Source organism: Sabethes cyaneus, chromosome 1, assembly GCF_943734655.1.
Source record: "Sabethes cyaneus chromosome 1, idSabCyanKW18_F2, whole genome shotgun sequence".
In the NCBI taxonomy this organism is placed as follows: Eukaryota; Metazoa; Arthropoda; class Insecta; order Diptera; family Culicidae; genus Sabethes; species Sabethes cyaneus.
This window is the reverse complement of record NC_071353.1, coordinates 122,203,909-122,229,605: the sequence shown is the minus strand read 5'-3', so window position 1 is coordinate 122,229,605 and position 25,697 is coordinate 122,203,909. Positions and strand designations below refer to the sequence as shown.

The window sequence follows — 25,697 nt, the reverse complement described above, 5'->3', positions numbered from 1 at the left end:
GACATGCCACATGACATATATTACAGATGATGAAATGTCCCTTTATGGATATGAGTAATATTAAGATGAAATGTCCCCTTGTGGTTACCAGTTCAGGATTCATAGTGACCTCCTGGATCCGGATGGCGCGTATCATGGCTTGAAACTGCAGCAAAGTGACCAATGTGGCCAAAGTTGATATTTTGTTTAACAAAATCCACATGTTTCAAACATTTCCAAAATGTAACAAAATTATCGTTACGGTTCCGTTCTTGTTCCAACAAAATTCTCCCAGTATAGTAAGCAAACCCATAGTCCTACATCAAAAAGTTATTTATACATATTTTGAAACTAAATTAAATTTATTACTCTCAAGGTATAGGGAAGATTCGATTCCCACCAAAAGTTCTGATTACGAAAATAAATAAATACAGTGGACTCTCAGAAGTTAATATTTCGGAAAAGTTAATCGACCCGATCCCTAATCGATTTACTTTTCCGAGAGTCCACTGTATCTAAGACAAACACAATGCGATAAAATATAATATTCTATTTTACTCAAATGCAGCCTGTCGAATTCAACAGCGATAATTCGGCTTAACAACGAACTCAAATCTTTGCATATCATTGCAAGTAAGATACGGTTCAATTTGGAGTCATTGTTGCATTCACCGACCGCATTTAGCGTCCGTTTATATTCCATCCTCGAAGCTATTGAATAAAATGTATAAAATCCTCGAAGGTATTGCATAAATTGTTGTATAACTGTTACATGCTGGAAAAAAAATTCAGCCATACCGGACCACTAAATTTTGTGATCACGTACCACCAGCTGAAAAAAACATGGTTTCGAGAAAAACGCATTTAAAGTTTCATACAGCGATGCACTTCCCTTGAGGTGAGCCCACAGTTTTGCCATAACTTTTCAACAAAATCCGATATCAAAAAATTCTAATGACATGATATTTCTAAAGGTATAAGCCTCTCGAAAATGCAAAAAAATAAAATTCGATTTTTCCAACTTTCCAGAGTAGGATAAAAAATACGTTTATTGGATGGGAGTGGAGACAATATAGTGCATTCAGCTCATTTAAGATTGAAATTGATCCATATTTCGTTGAAGGGCCTATTGTAGAATATCCTTGGTATTATGGCAGCTGGAGAAATTTGGTTTTGGTCATCAAGGTAAATGGTAAAGGTAAATCTGATACCTTCCACACCAGCAACATCAGTCCACATCGAACTAGGTGCGCTTCCATTCAAACAGCTCCTAGTTTCAACAATATGCAAAACAGCCATCAACTTTCTTGAAAAGACCACTGGAAACAATGAAGGAGTCTATAATATGAACGAAGCGAACCATGTTCTAAGAGAACTCGTCAACCATGAACTCCCAGATGTTGCCCCGCTTGAATGGATTGGTCCCAGAGATTAGCAAGCCCCACAAATCAGCATTGACAATACTATCAAAAGAAACTTCAGCGCAGGCTCCAATTCTGTCGCACTCCGAAGCACCGTCACAGCGCTCATCGTGGAAAAATATTCTGACTACACATGCGGCTACACCAACGGTTTCAAAACTGACGAAAAAGTTGGCATTGGCTTACTTACTCACTTACTTTACTTTTTCGGCGACAATCCGCTTATCGAATCAATGCCGAATTCAGGAGCCGTCTCCACATTACTCGGTCTTGGGCTGCCACTCTCCAGTCGCCCCTAACACCCGCTGTTCTAGCATCCTCGTCAACAGCACTCGTCCAACGGGTACGGGGTCTGCGTCGAAGTCGTCGGCCTCTGTCGGGTTCTCTGCTAAATATTTTCGCTGGTCTCTCATCCGGCATCCTTGCTACGTGGCCAGCCCACTGTAGCCTGCCGTATTTTAGTCGCTTCACAATATCCGCATCTTTGTACACTTGGTATATTTCATGATTCATGCGCCTGCGCCACACTCCTTCGTCTAATATGCCGCCAAGAATTGATCGCAGGATCTTACGCTCGAAAACGCCTAGAGCTCGTCGGCCGCTCTCTTTCAACGTCCACGCTTCGTGGCCGTAGAGTACCACCGGGAGAATTAGCGTCTTATAGAGTACGAGTTTTGTACGGAATTGTAGGCTACGGGACCTCAGCTGGTTACGTAATCCGTAGAAGGCCCTGTTGGCAGCCGCTATCCGCCTTTTTACTTCACGGCTCACATCGTTGTCACATGTCACTAACGTACCAAAGTAAACAAATTCGTCGACCACTTCAAAAGTATATCCCAGTGGCGACTCGTGGGGGTTTAACTTACCTGTTCAACCAGCGAAAAATACAAATTAATACGCAGCCTTTTTATTATCGCATTTCTATATTTTAATCATATATCAAACATTAGGGATATTCACGTAGCGCTTGGTATGTTGCGTAAACGGTGTATTTCGTGTATATATAGCCGCAATTCGCATTGCAGTTCCAGTTTCTATGGAGATGGAACTGTTATGCGAGTAGCGGCAGTATAAATACGCAATACTCCGTATACGCAACATAGCAAGCGCTACGTGAACGTACTTTACCAGCAAACTCGTCTTCGAATTTTAACTACGAACCGAAAAATTTTTCGTTCAATTTACCTATTGGACCTAATTCAAGAATAACCACTTTACTGCGATGCACGCACAAGCCCACACCACACGCACCACAAGCAATATGCGTAAGTTGTTCAATGCTAAAGATGAACGAGTTAATGAGAAAATTTTGCGAATAATGCATGCCAACCGCGCTCATTTTCAAATCTCCATTGTTCCTGGTGCTAATCTCTAAAGCACCGTTCAAACGTCGTGCTGAACGTTTTGATAATCAGCTTCGTAACTAAAATAAATTTGTATAGCATATGCGTCAGTACAAACGAAATTATGGACGAGTGATGAAAACAATTTTGTCGGACTGAATTTTGTTGTCTGTCCTATGAACAGGTTGAACATGCGGACGAGTCGCCACTGGTATATCCATCTATCACCACCGCACTGCCCATGGATGCATAGTCGACGTAACAACCAGCACCATGATTGTTGAGAAAACGCATTTTTATCGTGAAAAACGTTTAAAGCCATATAATTTTTGCTACAAACTTTTTCAATCGACTAATCTGTCAATTTAGTAGAGTTTATTAATCAAAACCGGACTGATGGGGTTTTATGATTCATTCCTCATTTATTGTGTTTAAAAAATGCGAACGCCAGTTTATGCGAATAAACAGACTGTTTTTTTGAACGATTATTCACATAACTTGGCGTAACGCTACAAAAACAAATAGGTTGCCATGCTGATTGATTATGCAGGGCATCACGTCAACCATTAGCATTACGTGAAACCAATAGCAGAGTAACTCAATTTTCCTAAATTTCTCGAATATTTTCGAACAAACATATGTTGTTTGAGTATTGGGCATGTGAACAACATAGTTAAGAGTGCGTAGGACCGAAAAAGTACAGTTTGGTCATTTTGGTTTTTACGTCAACTATGCATCCATGGGCAGCGCAGTTCCAACACCCGAAGGGCTATCACGCTCTCTACCAGCCACCATATACTTTGTTTTGGTAGAATTTATGATAAGCCCTATCCTCGCAGCTTCCTCTTTAAGATGCGTGTACGCTTCTTCCACAGCTCTACGGTTAGCACCGATGATATCGATGTCGTCCGCAAACCCTAGGAGCATATGAGATTTCGTGATAATGGTACCGCTTCTCTGCACGCCGGCCCTTCTAATAGCACCTTCCAATGCAATGTTGAACAGCAAGTTCGCTAGTCCGTCACCTTGCTTCAAACTATCTAACGTCACAAACGAGTCCGAAGTCTCACCCGCTATCCTGACGCTTGATTTTGAACCATCAAGGGTAGCACGTATCAGCCTAATCAGTTTTGTTGGAAAACCATGTTAAAGCATAATCTGCCACAGCTCGTTTCGTTTAACTGAATCGTACGCCGCCTTGAAGTCTATAAACAGATGATGAGTCTGCAAGTTGAATTCCCGGAATTTATCGAGGATCTGTCGCAAGGTGAACGTGCTGCTCGAGCCAAAGATGCTGAAGGTGAACATTTGGTCCGTCGTGGAGCGTCCCTCTCGAAAACCGCACTAGTATTCGCCAATTAAGGTTTCCTGTAACGGCCTCAGTCTGAGAAACAGGATGCGGGAGAGAATTTTGTATGCAGAATTGAGGAGAGTAATTCCTCGATAATTGCTGCATTCGAGTCGATGGCCCTTTTTGTAAATTGGGCATATGAGACCATATGAGTTGGCATTGGCATTCATGAGAATACCAACAATCTACATTACCGTCTACCGGACATATGCAGTATCTTTTCTGCAGAAGGAATTGCCAGATTTACCGCCGCCTCTGGCACCGCATCCAAACCGTTAGCTATTTTTTTGACTCCGCTAGTGTGATCTCTGCCATACATTCGGCTCCATCCACGGATCGGATTTAGGCCACACAAAATTATGTCAGCCCTTATACCACATTTATCTGGGTACCCGGCATTCGAGGAAATGAAACTGCCGATCAGCTCGCAGCTACCGGCAGAAATTCTAAATTGCTACACAAAAAAAAATCCCAGCGAAAGACATCAAGGCCTGGGTCAACCTATTGATATGGACCAAGTGGTCTACAGCATGGTTTAGCAGGAATCATTAACCGAAAAGTTAAGCAAACAACGCAATCATGGAAGTGGGAGGACCAGCGTGTGTTGTCAAGACTCCGTACCGGTCATACCAGACTATTTCACGACTACGGGAACACCGGGCAAAACTTTTGCACCAAATCATAATCCGAAATGTTGAGCTTCATTTTCCAAATGATCTTCAACTTACAGGTCACGAAGGAGGAACTTTGTATCTAGGGGCTTACTGCGTCGTTCAATTCGGTCGCCTCCCACTAATTTCTTGTAGCTTTAGTTGCCCCCGAATACGATGATGGGACCACCGATGCTTTCACCAGTTTCCTTCATCAACCGTTTAGTTCAGACGAGCTGCCTTCAGCCCCTTCTGCAAGCGCTTCAGTCGAGCTTAATGAGACATACCTCTGCGAATTCCACCCAATTGGTCCGCCTCAGAACATGATGAGGATACCGGAGTTCGACTCGCGTTGTCGTAAGAATCTCCGGCTCAATCCGTATAGACAAACATTTCCAATCCACCGGTCGAAGTGTCTAGCTATAGCTTGAGATCACTGGTGGAATTTAGGTAGCGCATAATTCTCTTGGCTTTGGTCCAATCTACCCAGATAACATAATATCGTAATAGAAAGTTCACATTAAATCGTTTTTATGTCAATTTAACATTGGAATTGCATAATGATTAGAGTATGTCAAAACAAAGTTAACAATAAGTTGTTTTGCAGTCGTTCGTGTCCTTATATACAACTCATGACTGTGAATTATAAAACAGTATAGATGATCGCAATATTTAGTTATATCTCAATCATATATTCAGGAGTATTAAGTTGCGTGTTATAAAAACCGCTGTATAAAATGCAAGATAGAATTAAAAATAATCGTCAAAATTTTCGCACGTATATTGCCTCCACTTTGGTACATATAAGCTCTTATCTGACGTGAAATATAACTTTTTCGTTCAGATATGATGTCGTGTTTCACAGTTGCAATCGAGATATACAAACCAAATGGTCTACTAGGGTGGGCTGCTAGGCTTTTGCGCCCAAATCGAGATACTCACTACAATATCTGGCCGTGCGTGTACTGCTACGTACAGGAAACCCCCGAACAGGCTCAGGTAATCGTGGTTCATAGGTACCTGATCCATGTCTTTTTGTTATAGATAGTTGATGCCGAAGGGATTTTTTGATGATTTCACTTTATGCAAACCGAAGCATTGTACCAATTTCTTGATGTATGTGACCTTGATGTTGATCCTGAATCCGAATGCACTTTTCTCTGCCTCCATTCCAAGGAAATGACGAACGTCTCCCAACTTCATCGCATCAAAATGGGCTTGAAGAATTTTAAAAATTTCGTAACACTTACTCCGTCTGCGTCACGATAATTATGTCGTCGACGTAGTTAAGAATATACGACCACACAGCGTTCCTCCGTCGTAAGTATAGACATGGAACCGACTTCGTTGGCTGGAATCCGATGGTCTTTAAAACGAAATCCACTTTCCGATTCCATACACGCGCTAATGGTTTTAGGCCATACAGACTCCTCCTCAAACGGAATACTTCCGGTTGCCACATGTAAACGGTATTTCCTAGCGTTCCGTTCGAGTATGCGGTTTTGACATCGACGTGGATATGTGAAGATCTAATCGGTGCCGTTTCATTTTCTTTCTCGTCCTTCTTGGTTTTGAACAACCATCGGTAACCAATAGCCTTCTTGCCCGATGGTAGTTGCACTAGCTATCACGTTTCATTCTTCAACAGCGTCAGAAATTCCTCGTCCATAGCGGCCTGCCACTGGAACTCCTTGTCACTTCGTAACGCTTCCACTGGGGTTTGGGGATCACCGGTCTTTTTCGTTCCCCATCACTTGCTCACCGTGAGTCCTTCTTGGACGGCACTCAGACCAGCTGCGTCAAATTGAATTGGGGAATTATGCAACGGAGACTCTTTGCTCGTGAACAGAAAGTCATGGTACCTACAGGGATACCTCGATATTAGACAACCTTGTTATAAAATAACCTCGATATAAGACGATTTTTACCTCGATATAAGACAAATTTCTTGGACATAGCTGGTAACGATACCAGAGATAATTTTCCATTCCAAATTCGGCGCCATGAATTTCAAAATAACCCTAAAAATTGTAAAAAATTAATAGCTCAAACAATAAAAACGTAAACACACAACACAGAGCAAAATTGGTGACCGCTAATGCTAATTTTTTTGAAAAAATCATGTTTCGATATAAAACAATTTCGATATTAGACAACTTTTTGAAATTCTAAATTATCTTATATCGAGGTATCCCTGTACCAGAAATCGCACGCTCTCGACCGCTGCGCCTCAATATCTGTGACATGGGTGGATGTGAAGATTTTCGCGGAGGGAGCGCCAGTATTGTCACGTCAACAACAGTATCATCCGATGAATTGTCAGTGCTTGTGTGTGTTTGTAAAACGATACCCAGATAACTAATAAATAAGCATTTGTATAAGCAGTAATCAATCGTTTATTAGCATCCCTGGTGTTTTATACTGCAGGTTGCTGTTTATCAGCCTTCTGACTGCATAACTGTTTTAAATTGGCATCCACAATTCTATTTGAATACTTGTCGGTAACAAGCTGCAAATAAGCATTGTCAGCACTATAAGAGGGCTAGCAGTGAAGTAGCCGCTTATTTTGCCAAAATAGCATTTAAGTAGCATTTATGGCAGCTTAAATGCTTATTAGCTTGCATTTAAATTGCATTAGAAATGCTTATTGGTTACCTGGGTAGACTCCTCGGAATCCGTTGGCTTGTCATCGGTTGACTAGTGATCATCAGACTCGGTTGGTTCCTTCGGCTTCCGCAAAGTCCATCGTCGAGGAAATCCAGATTCACGAAAGTTCGAACTTTGGAGTTGTTGACTGCTCGTGTCTAGAGGCTGAATCACGAAAATGGTACGCCTTGCTTTACTCATTGAAACCCGCCAGTACGCACTGCTTTGATTTCTCCGCTTCTGGTTAGGAATGTGTGACATGTGACTCTGTGGCGAAAACCAATGTTGCGAATTGAGCGACAAGTCAATCATGCCTGCTGACACGCGAAAGAGTATGAGAAACATAGCATTCAACGCTTACACCGCACACGCAGGCGTAAAATAAACAGCCGCCGGTGCTGTGTGCAGACATTCTGCTACCGACACACTCGCGTATGCGCATCCTCACAACGTCTTCCTGCATAGCTTATTTCCGAGTCAAAAAAACTCGAGGGGAATCAGCTGCACGTGGGGCTGATGGCGCGCTGGGATACCAATATTGCATTACTTTTTCTGTTCTTCTTCATCTTCGCCCTCGATTCTACTCACGGGCAGGGATGCCACATATAATTCTGTGTTTTTGTTGGAAAAATCTGACAATCTGCACGGCGAGGAAAAATATCTGTGCAAAAATCTGTCCAATGCAAAACAATGAGAGTGAAAGAGATAGAGAGTCATTTTGCTGACTATTTCCGTCTCTTTCACTCTCATGTAAAAGCTCAAAAATCTGTTTAATCTGTGTAATATGACGAAATTCTGTATTCTATGCATACAGATTCTGTACAGGCGATTTCTTTCAAATATCTGTTAAACACAGAATAATCTGTGCATGTGGCAACCCTGCTCACGGGCGGGAGTGCGAGCCGTCGCGAACAATCGGTATCAGATCGGGCTGCAACGATGAACGGTGAGGGACGACTGTAGCTGTTAGCTAAACACACACTCGCAAAAACTCGTTGCAGTGCATGAAGAAATAAGAACAAGAGTTTTAAAGGGATACTTATGCACTGCAACACTGCCGAAAACATTCACATGGTACAGATCTGACTTGCGGCGTCAATTTGTGTCCTTTGGCAGGAAAACGGTCGATCACGTATGTCGAAGCTGCTTTCACTTTCACCCTGAAGGACTTCGGTGACTTCGCTTCGAACAAATTCTACTATTAAAAATCTTATTTTAAAATATTTGTGAAGATTCACCGAATTCAAGCAAATATTCCACCGAAGAAAAACGCACGTATTCAAGCAGCGATATTGAATCCAAATGCTGTACGCTGCGACTGAGGTTGTAATCCCACGAAACAGAGAGAATGTTGAAGAGCCACGAAAGCCAAGCAACGAAAGAATGTTCAAAGAATCGATTTCTCCATCAAGCACCTTAGCGATAAATACAGCTTGCTGGATTTTTCTGCGTCGTTCTAAGGTACCAAGACCGATGACGCGACAACGATCAGGATACGAAGGAAGGTTCACAGTATCACCTTAAAGAAGATCACGTAATTCTAAAGGAATGAATCTCTTCTGCAGTCGTTCAATTTTTATAGCCCTGGCAAGTTGATAAGAAGACTAAACTAGACATGACAGTCGAAAGATTCGCATTAACACTGACCTTGGTATTAAGAACAATGCCCAGTAGGCTCCGAGGTAAGACGCTGGCCTAATAAGCAAGTCGTCGTATGTTCGAATCTCGACTGGGAGAGGCTGTTAGAGTCAATAGGATCGTAGCAACTGGCCCTGCAATTGTCCTGCACTCTAACAGCTGGCTACGAAGTCTGTCGTATAAAAACAGAAGGTCAAGTTTCGATAACGGAATGTAGCACCTAGGCTTTGCTTTGCTTTGCCCAGTTCGTTGACATCTTTTGAGTACCTGACCATCAATGTTGTTTTCGATCAATATTGGCTTGATAGTTCGGTGGAATGTCATAATTTGACACTTTTTTATGCTTATGGCGAGCCAGTTCTTGCGAGCAGTTAACGAAAATATCCATCAGCTTTTGCAAGTTAGGGCAGTCTTCGATGCACCGAATGGTGAGATATAATTTCAAAGGACAACGAGAAAAGCAAAAGGCCTATATAGCTACCCTGTGGTACGCTCGATTTATTGATGAACGCGGAGGAAAGACATTGGAAAGAGTTGAGCTGCACATGTAGTGCTCGACCGCTTAAGTAAAAAACACAGCGTTAAAACTAACTTTAATACCAATAACATTCAAAATTTTACTGTGCATCAATTTTGAATAAAAGCCCTCCTAATTTTTTTTTCTGTTTTAAATAATGACGCTCGTAATAGGTATTTGCAGTTTTGAGTTGTGATTCTAACTACTTCCATTTTTTGTGGAAGTTGTACACTGCCGGTGGAAGTATAATTGTCCCATGTTACATTTTATTGTCTAACGTTATAATTCTATATAGAAAGAGGCGAACCAGCCGCAGGCTGAAAACCTCTCTAATATAGAATTAAAAAAAAATAATTCTATATGTACTTTTAAAATATGAATCGAAAACATGGTGTTTATATTAGAAAAACCCGAACAAATTTGAAGACAACTTGTCCCACTGGAAAAATGAACGCATTTGTCTCACTGCATATATATTTGCTTTTCATATAAAATGTTTTCAAGTTGTATAAAAAATTGATTGAAGTTTTTCAACATTTTCTTAAGGAGAGACAATTAATAGCATCAAAACTAAAAAATTTTAGAAAAAAAAACATTTTCAATTTTGAGTGCGATTTTCTCATTTTCGTGTTTTGTAACATGGGACAGATATGCTTCCAGCGGCAGTACAACTGGTACAGACAACTCAACGAATACATACATAGTTTTTTGTATCACGTTTGCTATCTGTCCATAATAGACGAAAGAAATCTTATGACATATGACGAAGTGACATATTTTCTAACATTTCTCGTAGACTATTTTTCCAGTGGTTTTTTTTTCTCATTTAATGGCACAATTCAGTAGTATTATCCATATTTTTTCTATCTATCGAAATGTTCGTCTAAAGTTCGTAAGGATATATGACTATAATTTTGACACCGGTTTGTCCTGCCTATTTTTACTCGGGCCAGACTGAAGCACATAATATGCAGTGCACGACTGTACTGTTCGCAAAGGGCCAGACTATTCCAATGCAGCAGCAGCAGCAGCAGCGGCAACAACAACAGCAATAGTACACAGTGCAGTGCATTATGAGTACCATTCTGTCCGCGCGAGAGGTGGCACCGGTGCGGTTGGGTGGAGGTCGGAAAATCGATTCCGTATGTCTGGCAAATTGGCCTCCGGGAAGAGGAGCTCACTGATGTTCTGGTCGGGTTGGTTGGTTGGTTGGTTAGTTGGTTGGTGTTCGTGTATTGAGTGCACGCGACCAAGCTTAGCTTAGATTTTTTTAAATGGCATTCTTTTTCTTCTACTTGCAGATCATCGTCATATGTACAGAAGTAAAGTTAAAGAAAACTGAAACAGGACCAGTGTAAGGAGTGGTTGGTGAATAACTCGGCAACATGCTGGTAGTATGCGCATGGAGCGAGGGCGTACGGCTGAAGAGTTAAGGCGCATTCGGTCGATGGAAACATGTGAAGAGAGTAGTGTATGCATTTCGCCTACTACACTCGGGAGAAACTCGCTAAAAGAAACGACTAAGCAAAAAAATATGTTGCTCACTTGAAGTGCTCTTGAGTATATACCAATGACAGTGTTCGTCGTAGTTGTCTTCGTCGTGCCCTGAAACGAGAAGTGTGGATACGCAGTGATTAAATTTTCACATTAGAAGTAGAAGTTAGAAACCATGATGACAGTCGAACAGTGCTTCCAAAGTTTTGTTGATTCCAATCGTGCAGATTTGTAGTACTTTCTAGGAAAAATTTTGCTGCCACAGTGTTTGTGTGACCCTGGAAATCAATGCATATAAAAGTATACCGGGTTTAATGTCCTGTTTTGTTTCCGGTTTTCTGTGTATTGCTAGTAAGGTTTGGAGTCAGAAACGAAATGTGGGGAGCGGTCTTTCCTGAAGTCGATATGCGAGCTTCATTCAGTGTTATTTGTATGCATGTTTTCGTTTCGCAGAAAAGTGTTTAGTGTGTGCTCGAGTGTGACCAACTAATATCTAGCGTGATTGGCAATCTCAGATTCATTTCCCCGATAGTGCATGGTGAATTTAGTTTTACCATTCGGAAATATGCGTTGATATTGGAATAGTTCTCGTCACAAATGTGAAAGAATACGTAAGCTTAAGTGTTAGCAACGCATTGAAGGCGCAAAGTAAAGACGCAGTTCATTAAAATCATGAGTGTGTTCAGTGATTTCCAGAGAATGTGGGTTCAACGGTTCCCGCAAAGTTCACTCTCGGACGCCTGGGAGCAAGATGTCCGAGCCAGTTTGGCGAGACATAAGGTAAAAATTGCTGAGCTTACCAAAGAGCTAGAACAGGAAACCCTATATGTAGAATACTTGGAACGGTTGCTGAGCGATGTGGAGAAATACCGGGATGCTGGCGGAGATCCTTCGGCACTGTTCGAAGCGAATACGCCAGCCTCGGCTGCCAATTTGCTAGCCAGCAGCAAAGAGGAAAACGAGGATAAAACGGAGGATACTACCGAGGTAAGGGAAGGTTTATTATGTAAGACAAATGAAACGATTGTTCGTGATGTAATTGAATCTTGTTGCTTTGTAGCAAGAATGTTACAAGGCTTTTAAATGTAATTTCCTTATGTTACAGGATGAGCTGCTATATGTACAACAAAATCAAACATGTTTGATTTTGTTTTATTTTCCAATGGAAAGTTTCTCCTACAGAGAACATATTTTTATATAGAGATCAAAGTAACACCTAGAGATAAGAATCTACTTGAGCAAATCCCATGCATTACCGTTATTGTCCAATCATGTGACAAATGCGCAAAAAACACGGAGACGCGAATCAATATACGCAAAGCTGATAAACCCATAACCACAACAATTTTGAGGAATCGGCTGTGCACTGAATACATAAACCATCGAAAGCCGTTCGTCAGTTCGTGAGTAGATAGGTACTGACGGATTTGTTTTTGTCACTGTTTCGCTGCGTTAGCAGCAAAGTGAAACCTTTTTTTTATTCATCTTTCACTGTCCTCGACGGGAGCCATAATATACTAAAGCCTATTTATTTTTATCCCTTAACGGATCAACGGTTTCACGAAGAGAGAGAGAGAGAACTCAAAGTGTAACCGATGGTGTTCAACTTACCCATATTGATTCAGTCAGTATAATAGTAGAACCCAATGAATCGCAAAGTGAAAGAGATTACAGATGCCCGCCGGGTACCTGCCTGGTTTGCCTGGCTGAAAAACATGGTGACCTTCTTTCTCCTTTTATGTCCAAGACCTTCGCTATGCTATGATGTTGTGCACCGTTGCGTTGAAACAGAACAGAAAAGGATCACTTAGCAAGTTTGTGCAGCAATTTTTAGCCGGCTTCGCATGCAAATAACGTAGGCAAAAAACATCCTGGTGAGTGACAAAGTGTGCAACGGATAATCGTTCTACACATTTATGGCTTCCCTGGTTTTGCGATTGTTGTTAAATGACCGGCCAGGGGGTGCTGATGTTTTGATTTAATTTTTCCGTTTATCCTTGGTACCCGAAGTCAACATCTACTTCAGAGTTAAAGTAAAATTATCAGTTCTGTTGTTTTTATCATTTTGATTTATTATCAAACAGCTGGTCAAAATTTAGAAATTTCTAATCCAGGACCAAAAGTTTGTTGAAATGGGAATCAGTTCCAGTAAAAATTCGCATATTCGCATAGTTGGAAAAGCCTTCTAAGAAAGTACATGAATCAATGAACCTGCGATAAACCGTCGTCGAAATGAGCGCTTCAGGGTTACTCTAAGACCAACTGCGACGCTCCTTGACGGTACGGAATGATCAACTCTGTAGCCGTAATAAACGTTTCTTCACCAAAGTAATTATTCTTGTTGTGTCTGTCCAGAATTTTGGAAAATAATGCTTGTGTTTTTACCGCAATACGTAATGCGCAATGGTTTTTATGTTGTTCAAAATCGAGATGGGCGTGAAATTTCGGAATTCTGTTTTGAATACGGGAACCTGGTCATAAAGTCTTGTATTTAGAGATTTCGAGCAAAAAAAACTAGGCACCATCCCGATTTTGCCATCGGTCGATCGAACACTGGGCTGCAACTAATTATTTATTATGGTAACCTGCCCGGTCGTACCTTGCCATCAAGTTTCATCGGACGTACCGGTCTTACGCATGTGCGTGAAAAACCAGGCTTTCAAAATACTCTACTGATCCGTTCTATGCCTTTGGCATTACGGACGCTCCAGACGAACCGTCGAGATGCTTCACTGCTCCTATTCACTCTTTCGATAAAAGTTCTGCGAATAAATCTGACAGTCGAGTTGATCTCTATTAGTTCATCTCCATTAACGCAACGCACATTAGCAAGTGTAATGAAAACCATTGTTCCATCATCAGAGTCTTTCCATTCCTGTGTTCGGTCCCACCCCATTGAGAGTTTCCAACTTAGTTACCCAAGCATGTTCCCTTTTGACAGTACTTCTACATTTTCTAAAGTTGTTTCCTTCCAAAGCAATAGTTTCTGCGTTAATATGCTTCCTCTTGGAGCTTCTAGCCACGAGTAAGCTCATCAAACTTCACAGTTTGAACTACAGAACGTCATGAGAAATACTCACACCGTAGGCCTATATTACCAAAACGTACGAGGATTGCAGACAAATATGGACCCATTTTTCGGCTCCTAAGTGAGTACGATTACAATGTTATTGTACTAACCGTGGTATGACTCGACAACGCACGATGTTTATAACACGCCGATCTTGGGCAATGACCTTACTATTCGTCTATTATTGGATCTGGCGTCTTTTTAATCACATCAGTAGCATCGATGAGCACACGGACTAATTCGGAGGCATAGTCGTTGAGTTCCTAGTTAAAAAAAATAATAATACTCGGGACTTCCGACGCGCTGACTAAGAAGGGATCGGTTCCGCTATCTCCCGCGTGGACTGGCGGGCACTTGATTCTGCTAACTGTGTCCTAACATCGTTAGATGCCGTTAAATACTCTCAACAAACGATTATGAACGCCATGATTGAATTTAGTTGTTAGTGATTTTGATGAGTAAGTTTCTTACCCAGAGTCTGAGAAGTACACTCGTTTTATTGAACACTTTGAATTCTGCCTCACCTGACCAAGTAGTGATTGCTATTGTCCTATTGCGTATCATGCGAGATTCCTTTTTACTCGTCTTGTAAGCTTCAAAGGTTATGAAATATCGGCGAAACACAGGGCCTGGGAAAAAATTGGGTTTGAATCCGGTTATATTTGGTTCCCATTATGATCATGGCTTGGTTCAACCCACAGATCTCCTAGCTTGGTAAAACAGGAACAAATACGAATTTAGTAAGTGCTATTTCAATTCCCTCCCGTTATCTAATTTTCGCTCGTTTTCCTTCACGTCTTGTCTCGCTCTGGTGATACTGAAAAACACGTAATATTTCATTGCTTTCTTCTACCATTGGTTTCGTCTCTTGAAAAGTCATTACAAAAAAGTAAGTTATGTTATTTTAATAACAAGATGCACGTTATAAGTATTCGTATTATACACCAAACGAAAAAAGAATAATACTTCTAAAGAATAATTTTGACTTTATTTGTGTCGCTTTACGTTCATATCCTGATCTCAGGGCAGTACATATTTGGTCGAGTGGACGACCACAAAATTATCTGAATAACCGGTCGTTTTGCGCTAATATTGGTGTTTCTCGTTCCAAAGTGTTTAAAAACCTTTACCGACGTTCCTCAGAGGAGTAATATGGGATTCGTTTTGTTTCGGCTCTTCATTAGCAAATTTTCTTTCTTATATTGTGCTGTTATGGGCCGACGACGTCAAAATAAAGGGTATTTTTAAAGAAGTATTAAACTTGAGGTGTCAACACTTTCTGGTAAATGTGCCATTTTGATAGCTATCACTTGTTTAGTGTATAATGTGAGGCCACAACGGATCAGTTAATAGTGATCGGTAGAGTGCCATGATCACCGACTTTTGTACCACAATTTAGTGTCCTTAATGTGGAGGAACTGTGGTTTAAACAAGATTGTGTATCGCATAATTTTGCATAATAGACCCATAAATTGGGCCCAAGATCACCTATTTTAACACTGTTGGACTATATTCTGTATTACGTTGGATTTTCAACACCAGCAGCCAGTACTTAGAAATCTCATATTCAATTTATGCAATACGCCTGAATTAATGCACTATACTGCTCATTCTTTGCTGTTTCTAATACAGATGAAATGAGCTCAGTATATCCAACTGAACTTGAAACCAACGATTCGAGCGAATCACTTGCGTTCATGTTCGTGTTGTTCTCTACATTCATTCATTCGCAACAACAGTGAATGGAATCAAATTTAAATCATTCATTCATTTTGAATTGCCGACAACGGCAAATGAATCTTCTATCTTCTATATATATATTATGTATATATATTATATATAAGAGGCTTGTCTGTAGCCAAAACCAGGTCTCTGACTGCACGTCATAAGAGGCTTATCGGTAAATTAAAACAGGCCCCTAACAGGATGTCATGCTTTTGTAGCAATGGGTCGACTGCTGGACTGCTCGATTGCTCAATTGGTCAACTAGACTGCTCAATTTGATTGCTCGTTTGGACTGCTCGACTGAACTGTTCGGTTCGACTGCTCGACTTGACAGCTCGACCCAACTGCTCGACTGGACAACTTGGTTCAACTGCTCAACTATACTGCTCGATTTCTGTGCTCGACTCAACTACTCAACTTGACTGTTCGACTGGCCTGCTTGACTAAACTGTTCGATTCAATTGCTCGATCAGACTACTCGATTCAGTTGCTCGACTAGACTATTCGATTCAACTGCTCGACTGGACTACTCGACTCAACTGCTCGACTAGACCGCTCGATTTTACTGCTCAACTTAACTGCTCGACTTAACCACTCGACTCGGCTGCTCGACTCAACTGCTCAGCTAGACTAAATTCTCGGGTAATTTTTCAAACAGACCTATGCGACAATGAGATATTCTCTTCGTGTATTCTCTCTTCCGTTTTTTACGGCGATACTAATGCATTTTAACACATCAGCTTTGCTTGAATCGTTTACAGGAGTTACTAGTTAGCTAAATGTTTTGAAAATTTTCTTTTTCATGCATTTATGTAGTCGTGAAAAGCGGAAGAGAAAAGACGCGAAGAGAATTTCTCATTGTCACATAGGTTAAGGAACCGGGTTTAAGCAGTCTAAGCGGGTCTCTGATTGTTTTACGTTATTACAAGCGATGGGTTGACTAAGTGAGGGATATCAGCATACCAATCTTCTTGCTACCTTTAATTCTTCAAGCTGTTCCCACTGAAAGACACTATTATTGAGCTAAACTTTTAATTTTTCGCTTTAAAATTTGGAGCGATGGAACTAATTTTGATCAGGCTGAACATATTTTCACCCTCAAGGTGCTTTTTTAAGCAGTCCTGAAATCTGAGTTTTTTTCGCCCCCATGAAAAATTCCTCGAACTTTTCCCCCTATTCAGTAAGTTCGCGTTCCTATCCGCCCTACTAATCGGCATTAATAGATTTGATATTTTTGGTCTGTCTAAATTGTTTATCGGGTCATACACTCACCGCACCCGTTCGGCAAACGGTATTCGTCGTCTCTTTTATTCTCCAGTGTTCTTATGGGAAACTGCGTGTTTGGCGTCTCACGTCTCTGTTCATAAGGATGGTGGGAGAACAAAAGAGGCAAACATAGCAGTGCACACGGTCCGACTCTTAAACAGTGTTGTGACAGCAAATAACATTGAAAGACATCGTTGCTTCATTAAATCACTGAGAAAATCGTCAAAAATTATTGAAAAAGCTGTCTTTTCTGTTGTTTTGATAATGAAATTTCACCATTGGAGGTTTCAGTTAATTTCAAACTTACAATTCTTATTTCCAGAATTGAATCAGTCTTTTGGCAACACGATAGTTAGAATTACTGAAATCAGTGTTGAAAAATGTGATGAATTGCTTAGTAGCGAGGCGGCGATTGTTTTCAGCAGCTGAAAAATGTACGTTTTTGGACAACAGTTTTTAATTCATCGTATTTCCTGTCGGAAACACAGCAAATTGTGCTTGTGAAAATTAAAACTATGGTTAAGTGATTCATGATGATGTCCTTGTCAAAAGATATTGAAAATATGAGTAAAAAAGTGTATTTTTGGCTCATTTATTTTCAACTGATTCAGGTGACACTGTTTAACTCGTTCCTAACCTCTACTTGAAAAATTACCCGAGTACTGTTCGATCCGACTACTCGACTCAACTGCTCGACTAGACTACGCGATTCAACTGCTCGACTGAACTACTCGATTCGACTATTCGACTCAACTCAACTGCTCGACCGGAAAGTTTGACTGAACTGCTTGACTTAACAGTTTGCTTTTAAAGTTTTTTAAGCTTGACCACCCCAAAAAGACCACATATCTGTAACATGTCGATTTGAGAGCAAGTGTAGGTCAGTTCGTACTTTAAGGTATAGCCAAGTTTACTACCAAATGTATAAGCATGCAGAAAAGACTCCCCATTTTTCTCACTGCAAAAAAGTCACAAAAAATGCAAAAAAAATCATAGCATAATTTGCCAATAAAGGCTAGTTTTTGAAAAGTTGTTGATAACAGTTTAACTATTTTGGATAGAATATGCCCCAAAATAAAATTCCTGTGATTTTGTTTTGAATTGATGAAATGCTAAATTAATAAATAAAACTACCGTGAACGTACCATATTCTGCGCAGTTAAGACATTTTTATGATTCCTCCGCTATTATAAGTATTCTAGAGTTAAATTGATAACGTTGATAGCAGCAACATGTAGTGCTACGGTCTATAATATATAGTAAAAAACATGGGAATTAAAAGTCGACCAACAATTGAGTATATCTTTCGTTTTGTAAACTTGTCCATGGTGCCTAATTCTGCGCACTCTCTTGCCCATGTTCCTAATTCTGCGCATGTTTGTTCCTAATTCTGCGCACCTAAAAAATAACAATAAACATTCATACCATGTAGTTTATGTCTTTATACGATGAAAGCACATCAAAAATCTGACATTAGCCATTACCATGATTAAATCCATGATCTGGCCTTCTTGTGCTGTCCAGGTGGCACAGAAACATTATTATCATTTGGATTGGCTTATTTTAAATATTTTATTGTCGATAACGTGAAGGGCGAGTTCATTCGGGTTTTCTCTATACTGAACATTATACTTTAGACTAATATTAACAATTGTGTTTTCATATAGAAACCACTTCCCCACTCCCTGACAGCTCAATGAAGTTCGACTGTCAAAAAAAATCAGAAGACATGGTTCCATGAATTGGCGTTCGTAGGTTCGGACCCCGAGCCGTAACACAGGATTCCAATCAATGCAAGTTAAAGGTTCTACTTGAATTTCTATGCCTCTATACCTCAGCCATTTGGGAGAAGTTGCGTATTTTTTCGCGATTTCTTCATAGGATACATTACTGCGCAGAATTTGGAACATGAATAAAAAATCTGTGCCTAAATCTGCGCACTACTGCATCGCATTTTTCCAACGAAAACAAGGCATGCAATCACTCTTTTTGCCTAAAACATGACTAAAACTAATTATTCTTTCTAATTATGCTGGGTAATTTGATCATTGCAAAGAATTTCGATCATAATTTTGTTAATTTTCTAGAAGGACAGTTTTAGCGTTGGCGCTAACGACGTTGTTTTCTGACATATAAAATACTTTCAGTTTCACTTTAATTTATTTCGCTGTCAAATATTATGGCCCTTTTGTGAATAATGGCGTAATATTCAACAGATTTATAAAAAAATAACACAATGGCCATAGTTATGCACAATGTTGAAAAATACATATATAAAGAAAAATGCGCAGAATTAGGAGCTGCGCAGAATATGGTACGTTCACGGTACGCTTATTTTTTATGTGTCTTCAGTACTTAAGCTTATCTGTTCTTACAATTTCGGACAAGTTACTAGCCTATGCATTTAAAATCTAAGGATGTTATGAATTACTATACCGAATGTGTTATGAAGAATGATTCTTATAATTCTAATTATTATCAAATAAATCAACACCGGTTGAAAGCCCCATTAAAAAAGTTAATCTTATATATAAAAATGGATTTCTGTCTGTCTGTCGGGATCTGCCTTGTAGAATCAAAAACTACTGAACCAATCGGCGTGAAAAACTGCAGGTAAAGGTTTTCGGGGCCAGGAAAGGTTTTAGTGATGGTTAGAGACCCCTTCCCCCACTAAGAGGGGGGGCTCCCATACAAATGGAACACAAATTTTTGCAGAACTCGAGAATTAATCAAGCAAATAGAACAAAATTTGGCATGTGGGTATTTTTGGTGACAAGAGTTTATTCTATGGTAAATTGAGACCCCTTCCCTCTTTAGAAGGGGAATTATGACTCCTCTCCGCTTTAAGAGGGGGGCTTGCATACAAATGAAATACAAATTTCCTCATAATTCGAGAACTAATCAAGCATATGGAACCAAATTTGGCAAGTGGGTGTTTTTGGAGACAAACATTTTTTCTATGATGAATTGGGACCCCTCTCCACCTTAGGAGGGGGGGGGGCTCCTACACAAATGAAATACAAATTTCCTCATAACTCAGGAACTAATCAAGCAAATGGAACAAAATTTGGCATGTGAAAGTTTTCGAGGGCAAGAATATTTTCTATGGTGAATTAGTACCCCTCCCCACTTTAAGAGGGGGGGCTCCTTTACAAACGAAATACAAATTTCCTCATAACTCGAGAACTAATAAAGTAAATGGAACAAAATTTGGCATGTAGGTGTTTTTGGAGGCAAGAATTTTGTCTATGATGAATTACGACCCCGCCCCACTTTGAGAGGGGGGGCTCCTATACAAACGAAATACAAATTTCCTTATAACTCGAGAATTAATCAATCAAATGGAACCAAATTTTTCATGTAAGTGGTTTTGGAGGCAAGATTTTTTTCTATGGTTAATTGAGACCCCTCTTCTCTTTAAAAAGCGAGTTATGACCCATCTCCCCTTTAAGAAGGTGGGCTTCCATACAAGTGAAATGCAAATTTCCTCTTATCTCGAGAACTAATGCAAATGGACCCAAATTTGGCATGTGGGGCTGTTAGGGGGCAGAAATTTTTTCTATGATGAATTAAGATCCCTTCCCTGTTTAGGAGAGGGGGCTCCCATACAAATAAAAATTAAATTTCCTTATAACTTGAGAACTAATCAAGCAAATGGAACCAAATTTAGCATGTGGGAGATTTTGGAGTCTTGAATTTATTTTATGATAGTTAGAGACCTCTCACCCCTGTGGTAGGGGGATATGGACTCTCATACAAATAACACAGAAATTTTTACGAAACTCAAAAATTAATCGGACTCGAGAAATTCGAGACTCTTCCATAAAACATTAGTCAATAACAAGACCACAAAAACTATCTATAGTAACACTAGATCATTCAGGACGAGACGACCGCGAGTGTTGCCGGCGACCCGCCGTCGGAAGCGCCGCCCACTGGAGAGAGGCAAATCCCCGCAGAAATCATCATGTCTAGGTCCATTTGTTTTCCTAGGTCTACTTGGGTTTCCTGGAACGAGCGACAGCGAGTAGGGAGAGGATCGCGAAATGGTACTTTCCACAAAAAAGTTTTCCGTGAAATGGCACATTGCGCTTAAGGTTTTTCGCAAAATGATATTCGGCGAAATGTTGTACAATCATGGCGAATATTACTATCCGCTTTCTGGCTATGCAATGAGGAGACAGAGGTGTTGTTTACTGTGAGGAAAAATTGCAAATTTGTATATTAAACTACCCATTCCTGGTAACTAATAAGCATTAACATAAGCAGCAAATCAGCGTATCTGGCGTTTTATACTGCACGTTGTTGTATATTAGCTTTTTGACTGCATAGGTGTTGTAAATTGGCATCCAAAATTGTATTCTCATTCTTCGTGCCGGTAATTAGCTGTCAATTAGCATTGTCAGTACTATAAGAAGGTTATCAGTAAAGTAGCTGTATATTTTGCCAAAATAGCATTTAAGTAGCATTTAAGGCGACTTAAGTGCTTATTGGCCTGCATTTGAATAGCATTGAAGTGGCTTATTATTTACCTGGGATGCTTTCATAGTTACGTAACTGCCAAAATGAATCATCTAAGGTTGAACTCCACAAAAACTTGCAAAACTCGAGATTGTGCCAGAGATCATCCGAGATTCATGATTTATGTACAACACAGGTTAATTTGTGACAATACGAAGTTTGTCAGGTCAGCTAGTAAATAAATATAAATAAATAAATAAATCAACCATCGACCCATATGCTCCAAGTTCCAGTGGAGTTTTTTTAGAACAGGCTGAGAAGCACATCACAGCAGCAACTATCTAATGAAAACCATTCATTTTATTTCCAGTATTTTCCCAGTATGTCAGCTAAATAAAAGTCGTTTCAGTTGGGCCCACTGGTGGTGTACACCTTTGAACAACACTGTATGAGCTGTTTCACAAACAAACTGATAAGATATCGCAAGTCGACGACGAAGGGCGTTCGTATATATAGGTACTATGTACTTGCGTGTAGGTTAGGAACTGAAGATACCGAGTGGCTGTGATATTTTGTTTGGTTGACATAGACGACAAAAATAACACGCGTGAGTTAGTTTCGTTCATAGGTAGTAGTCTTCCGCAATAGAAAAAAAACTGCTCGTGTTGTTATGTAGGGTAAATTGCCCATTGTTGCATAGCATTGCATTCGTCTACAGTAATTTGATGATTTTAAACCAATAAAAGCAGATTTTTTTTGCCAAAACCCCTTACTATACCAATAGGCTAATATAAAATATGTTTCCATAGACATCTGTGTGGAATTCCTCACAAAAACCGTATAAAATACGTTTTTTGCGTAGCAACTCTGCACGCAATGATTGCACACCAAAATAACCTTCAAATTGCGCACGCCCAATTGTTGCATAGTTTTTGTTTTGACTTCTTTTCATTATTACATTGGCATTATTGTCAAGTTGTTTTACTTGTGCACAAAGCCACTTACATGTACATACTTGAGGATTACCTTAGCACCCACTGTGGGCCTGGACACCTGGGCCTGAAAACGGCCAATTATTGAACTTACGAATTTATCGGCAATTTGTGATATAAAAACCCAATTTTATTCACTTATTGAGCAGAGTAAGTTTCTATCAATGCTGCGAAACCCATAAAACTTGTTTATTTGCGTCTAACGTTCGGTAAAAGCTTATTTTGTAAATCAACTTTCTTAATAATTTTGACAAGAAAATCGTTTGATGAAGGCAAAATTGGGACACATGCAAGAAAATTTATTATTACGCTTAAAAATCACGTTGATTTGCAAGGAAACATCGTAACATTCAAAGGATAATGAAACTGTAGCCGATGTTGTTGTCAATCTACATTTAACATAATAAACCGTCGAGAAAAGGTGCAAACATTACGAAGTGTACAATAGTTGGGTGGTGTGCAATAATTGGCAAATTATCCTACAGGGAATTCATTCACATTAGAGTCTAATTTTGAATACGTTACACGGTTCACCTAAACGATAATAGTCTGAGCTGCCAAAGGAGCAAATTACAATGTTTCAATTATGGTTAACATGGCGCACTTTATTTGTTCAAACTGCATTTAGAAACGTAGAAAATATAACAGCAAGGTAACAAACTGCAAACGAAAATATGTTTGTCAGTGTGGTTACGTACGAGCATATTTTTATACACTGATCAAATTAAGAAGAAAAGAAAATAGATGGCAAATCTACTTAATGGAAAGCGCAGTAACCTAACTTCCAATTACAGGGTCGTATTTTCCCACCAGATGATCAACGATCGGTGTCAATAAAAGCTCGACAGCATTACGATTTTTGCCGGTTTCATAATAGAGACTTACATTGCTTGACATTATCGACATCGCATTGCTCAATTTCACAAACAGCCTTGTACTTCCTAGTCCACTTACACAAAACTGCTGCTGTTGGCTGGTCGGCTGAACAATATCCAGCTATAGAAAGTTGATTCGCAACTTTTGCACCGAAAACGCCAATGCAATGTGCAAGTAAGGAACCGTACACTACTGGCTACCCTGTTATAACATTGGCCTCCGACGTAAGTACCGGTTGCGCTTCGAATCTGCATGGTTGAGTAGACATTTTTTTTTTCCACAACTCGATTTGCATCCAGAAGCATGAAGTAACAATTAGATAGTAGGTACCTACCTACTGTAATCCTAGGTCCGACCATCAGACCAACATGGAAATGAAAATGGCATTGGTGTCATGAACTCAGCGAGTGACGAAGTAAAACAAACCTATAGGAATACCTCCGCTGCATGCAGTAAACTGTTATTAGGCGTTGTCATTCGTATCTACACGCGACGAAATACGGGTGCTGCTTGGAATGTAACTGGCAATTATTGGCAGGCATTCCTAGAGTATTTCAGCGGGGAAAAATAACGCTTCTGAGCACGAAATCCTATAACTCACGCGTGGTTTGATTGTTGTTCAAGGTGACGTGGGTGCATTTGAATGCTTTGGATAGGCTAATGGCAGCAAACGTATGCCTTTTGTATATTGTTCAATTTGTAATTTTATTAGTCTGTAGTATTGGGATGTACGTAAATTTCGCAAATTTTCGAAACATTTGTGAAAGAAAACACGTCTGCATATTGTTAAAGAGTTGGTAACAAAAGTGCCTCAAAAGTTAAAGCAAAAATGTCGGTTATAATCGCACTACTGAAATAAAAGGAAATTGTCTTGTGAAGGTAAACTGAACTTCTGAAAGTCTCAGTTTGCCACTAGTTTTAAGATATTTTTGAAATCTCTTTTCGTTTGCAAAGAATGTCATTTTTCTGTGCCTCTGAATTATTTGGTTTCAATAAATTAATAATTATTCATTCGGGTAACATTTCAAAACGGTCCGAGTAACATCGAGAAACTCCTCCATTTGCATTACCATGTGATAAGTGTAAGAGAGGAGAGCATGAAAGAATCCCTCATTGTTACTTAGAAACTTTCGAAAAGCTACCTACTTGACAATTTTCTAGATTATTTTCAAAAAATTGTTTCGCTATTGTTTTTGATTCAACCCTTGTTTGGTTATCAGAAAAGTAAGAAAAAGTACAGCTAACGAGATAAATTACCTCTCTATTGACATTTTTGTATCAGTTATCTAACATAACATCCCCATGTGCTCTTCGAGTCAAACGAGACACCGAAATATTTAAACTCCAAAACCTGACAAAATCCTTTCACCTCTGACCTCCCTAGAAAAAAAACAACCATTTCAGATCCTAGTTTTCTTCGATACTCACTGTAGAGTGTCCCAAAATAGCACTATGTCAGAAAACCCGGGGGCTCACCCCTCAAATGATAGCTTAGGGTGTCACAACAAAACTTTTATATGGCGTCAACATTGATTTACGCGATTTAGGGGTAGCACATTTGAGTTTTATGAAAAATTGTGATTTTTCAGGAGTAAATTAAAAAAAAAAACTTAGAAATCTTGAAGTAGGTGAAACAAGGTACTTAACTATTTTTTTCACAATCGTTGAGATCTAATACACTCATAAAAAAGTTATGGTGGCATGTCTGGAGTCATATTCGGTTACAAAAATTTATTTAATTAGGCAAAATTTTGAAATTTTATTTAAATAAACGTCAAAACAGGGTATCGAATAGTGTCTCCGAGCAACATAGCTATACTGTATGCATGGAACATTCATTTTATGAGAAACTTTGTCGAAAACAGCATGGACGTATATTCAAATCTCGCTGAGATTCGAATTTATGAAGGCGGAACAAAACGCATTTCTGTTATTTTCAAATTTTAGCAGTTTTATGTGAAAGAGGTAAATGACAAAATCTGAATTATTCATTCTAAACGTCATTTACGTTTTTGATAAGAGAAAATATGCATCTTCCTCAGAATTTGGCACCATTTAGACTCAAGAATCACCTTTAAAAAGGGCGTATTCATTTTATCAGGTGCTATTTATGCTTCAAAATTCAAAAATCGTATCTTGAATACTAGCTTTGCTCAAAAATAATGTCCAAGTGTGAGCTGCAGAAAATTGATTTTGATCTTGATCTTGATTGCGTTCATTTTTTGGTTCCTTTTTGCCCATAGTGCGTTATTTGGCCGTCATGTCAAT

At 39.6% G+C, this 25,697-nt stretch overlaps 1 protein-coding gene across 3 annotated transcripts in view; it reads left to right on the top strand.

Moving 5' to 3' along the window:
• LOC128743425 (active breakpoint cluster region-related protein) overlaps positions 1–25,697 on the top strand; it is a 395,975-nt gene that overhangs the window by 301,063 nt on the left and 69,215 nt on the right. For 2 of the 3 annotated variants that reach the window (XM_053840018.1, XM_053840002.1), the window contains exon 2: positions 10,847–12,026. In XM_053840018.1, the coding sequence (XP_053695993.1) occupies positions 11,712–12,026 (315 nt within the window). In that variant the 5' untranslated portion in view covers positions 10,847–11,711. The remainder of the gene's footprint in view (positions 1–10,846; positions 12,027–25,697) is intronic. The other variant, XM_053840009.1, reaches the window with a different exon arrangement.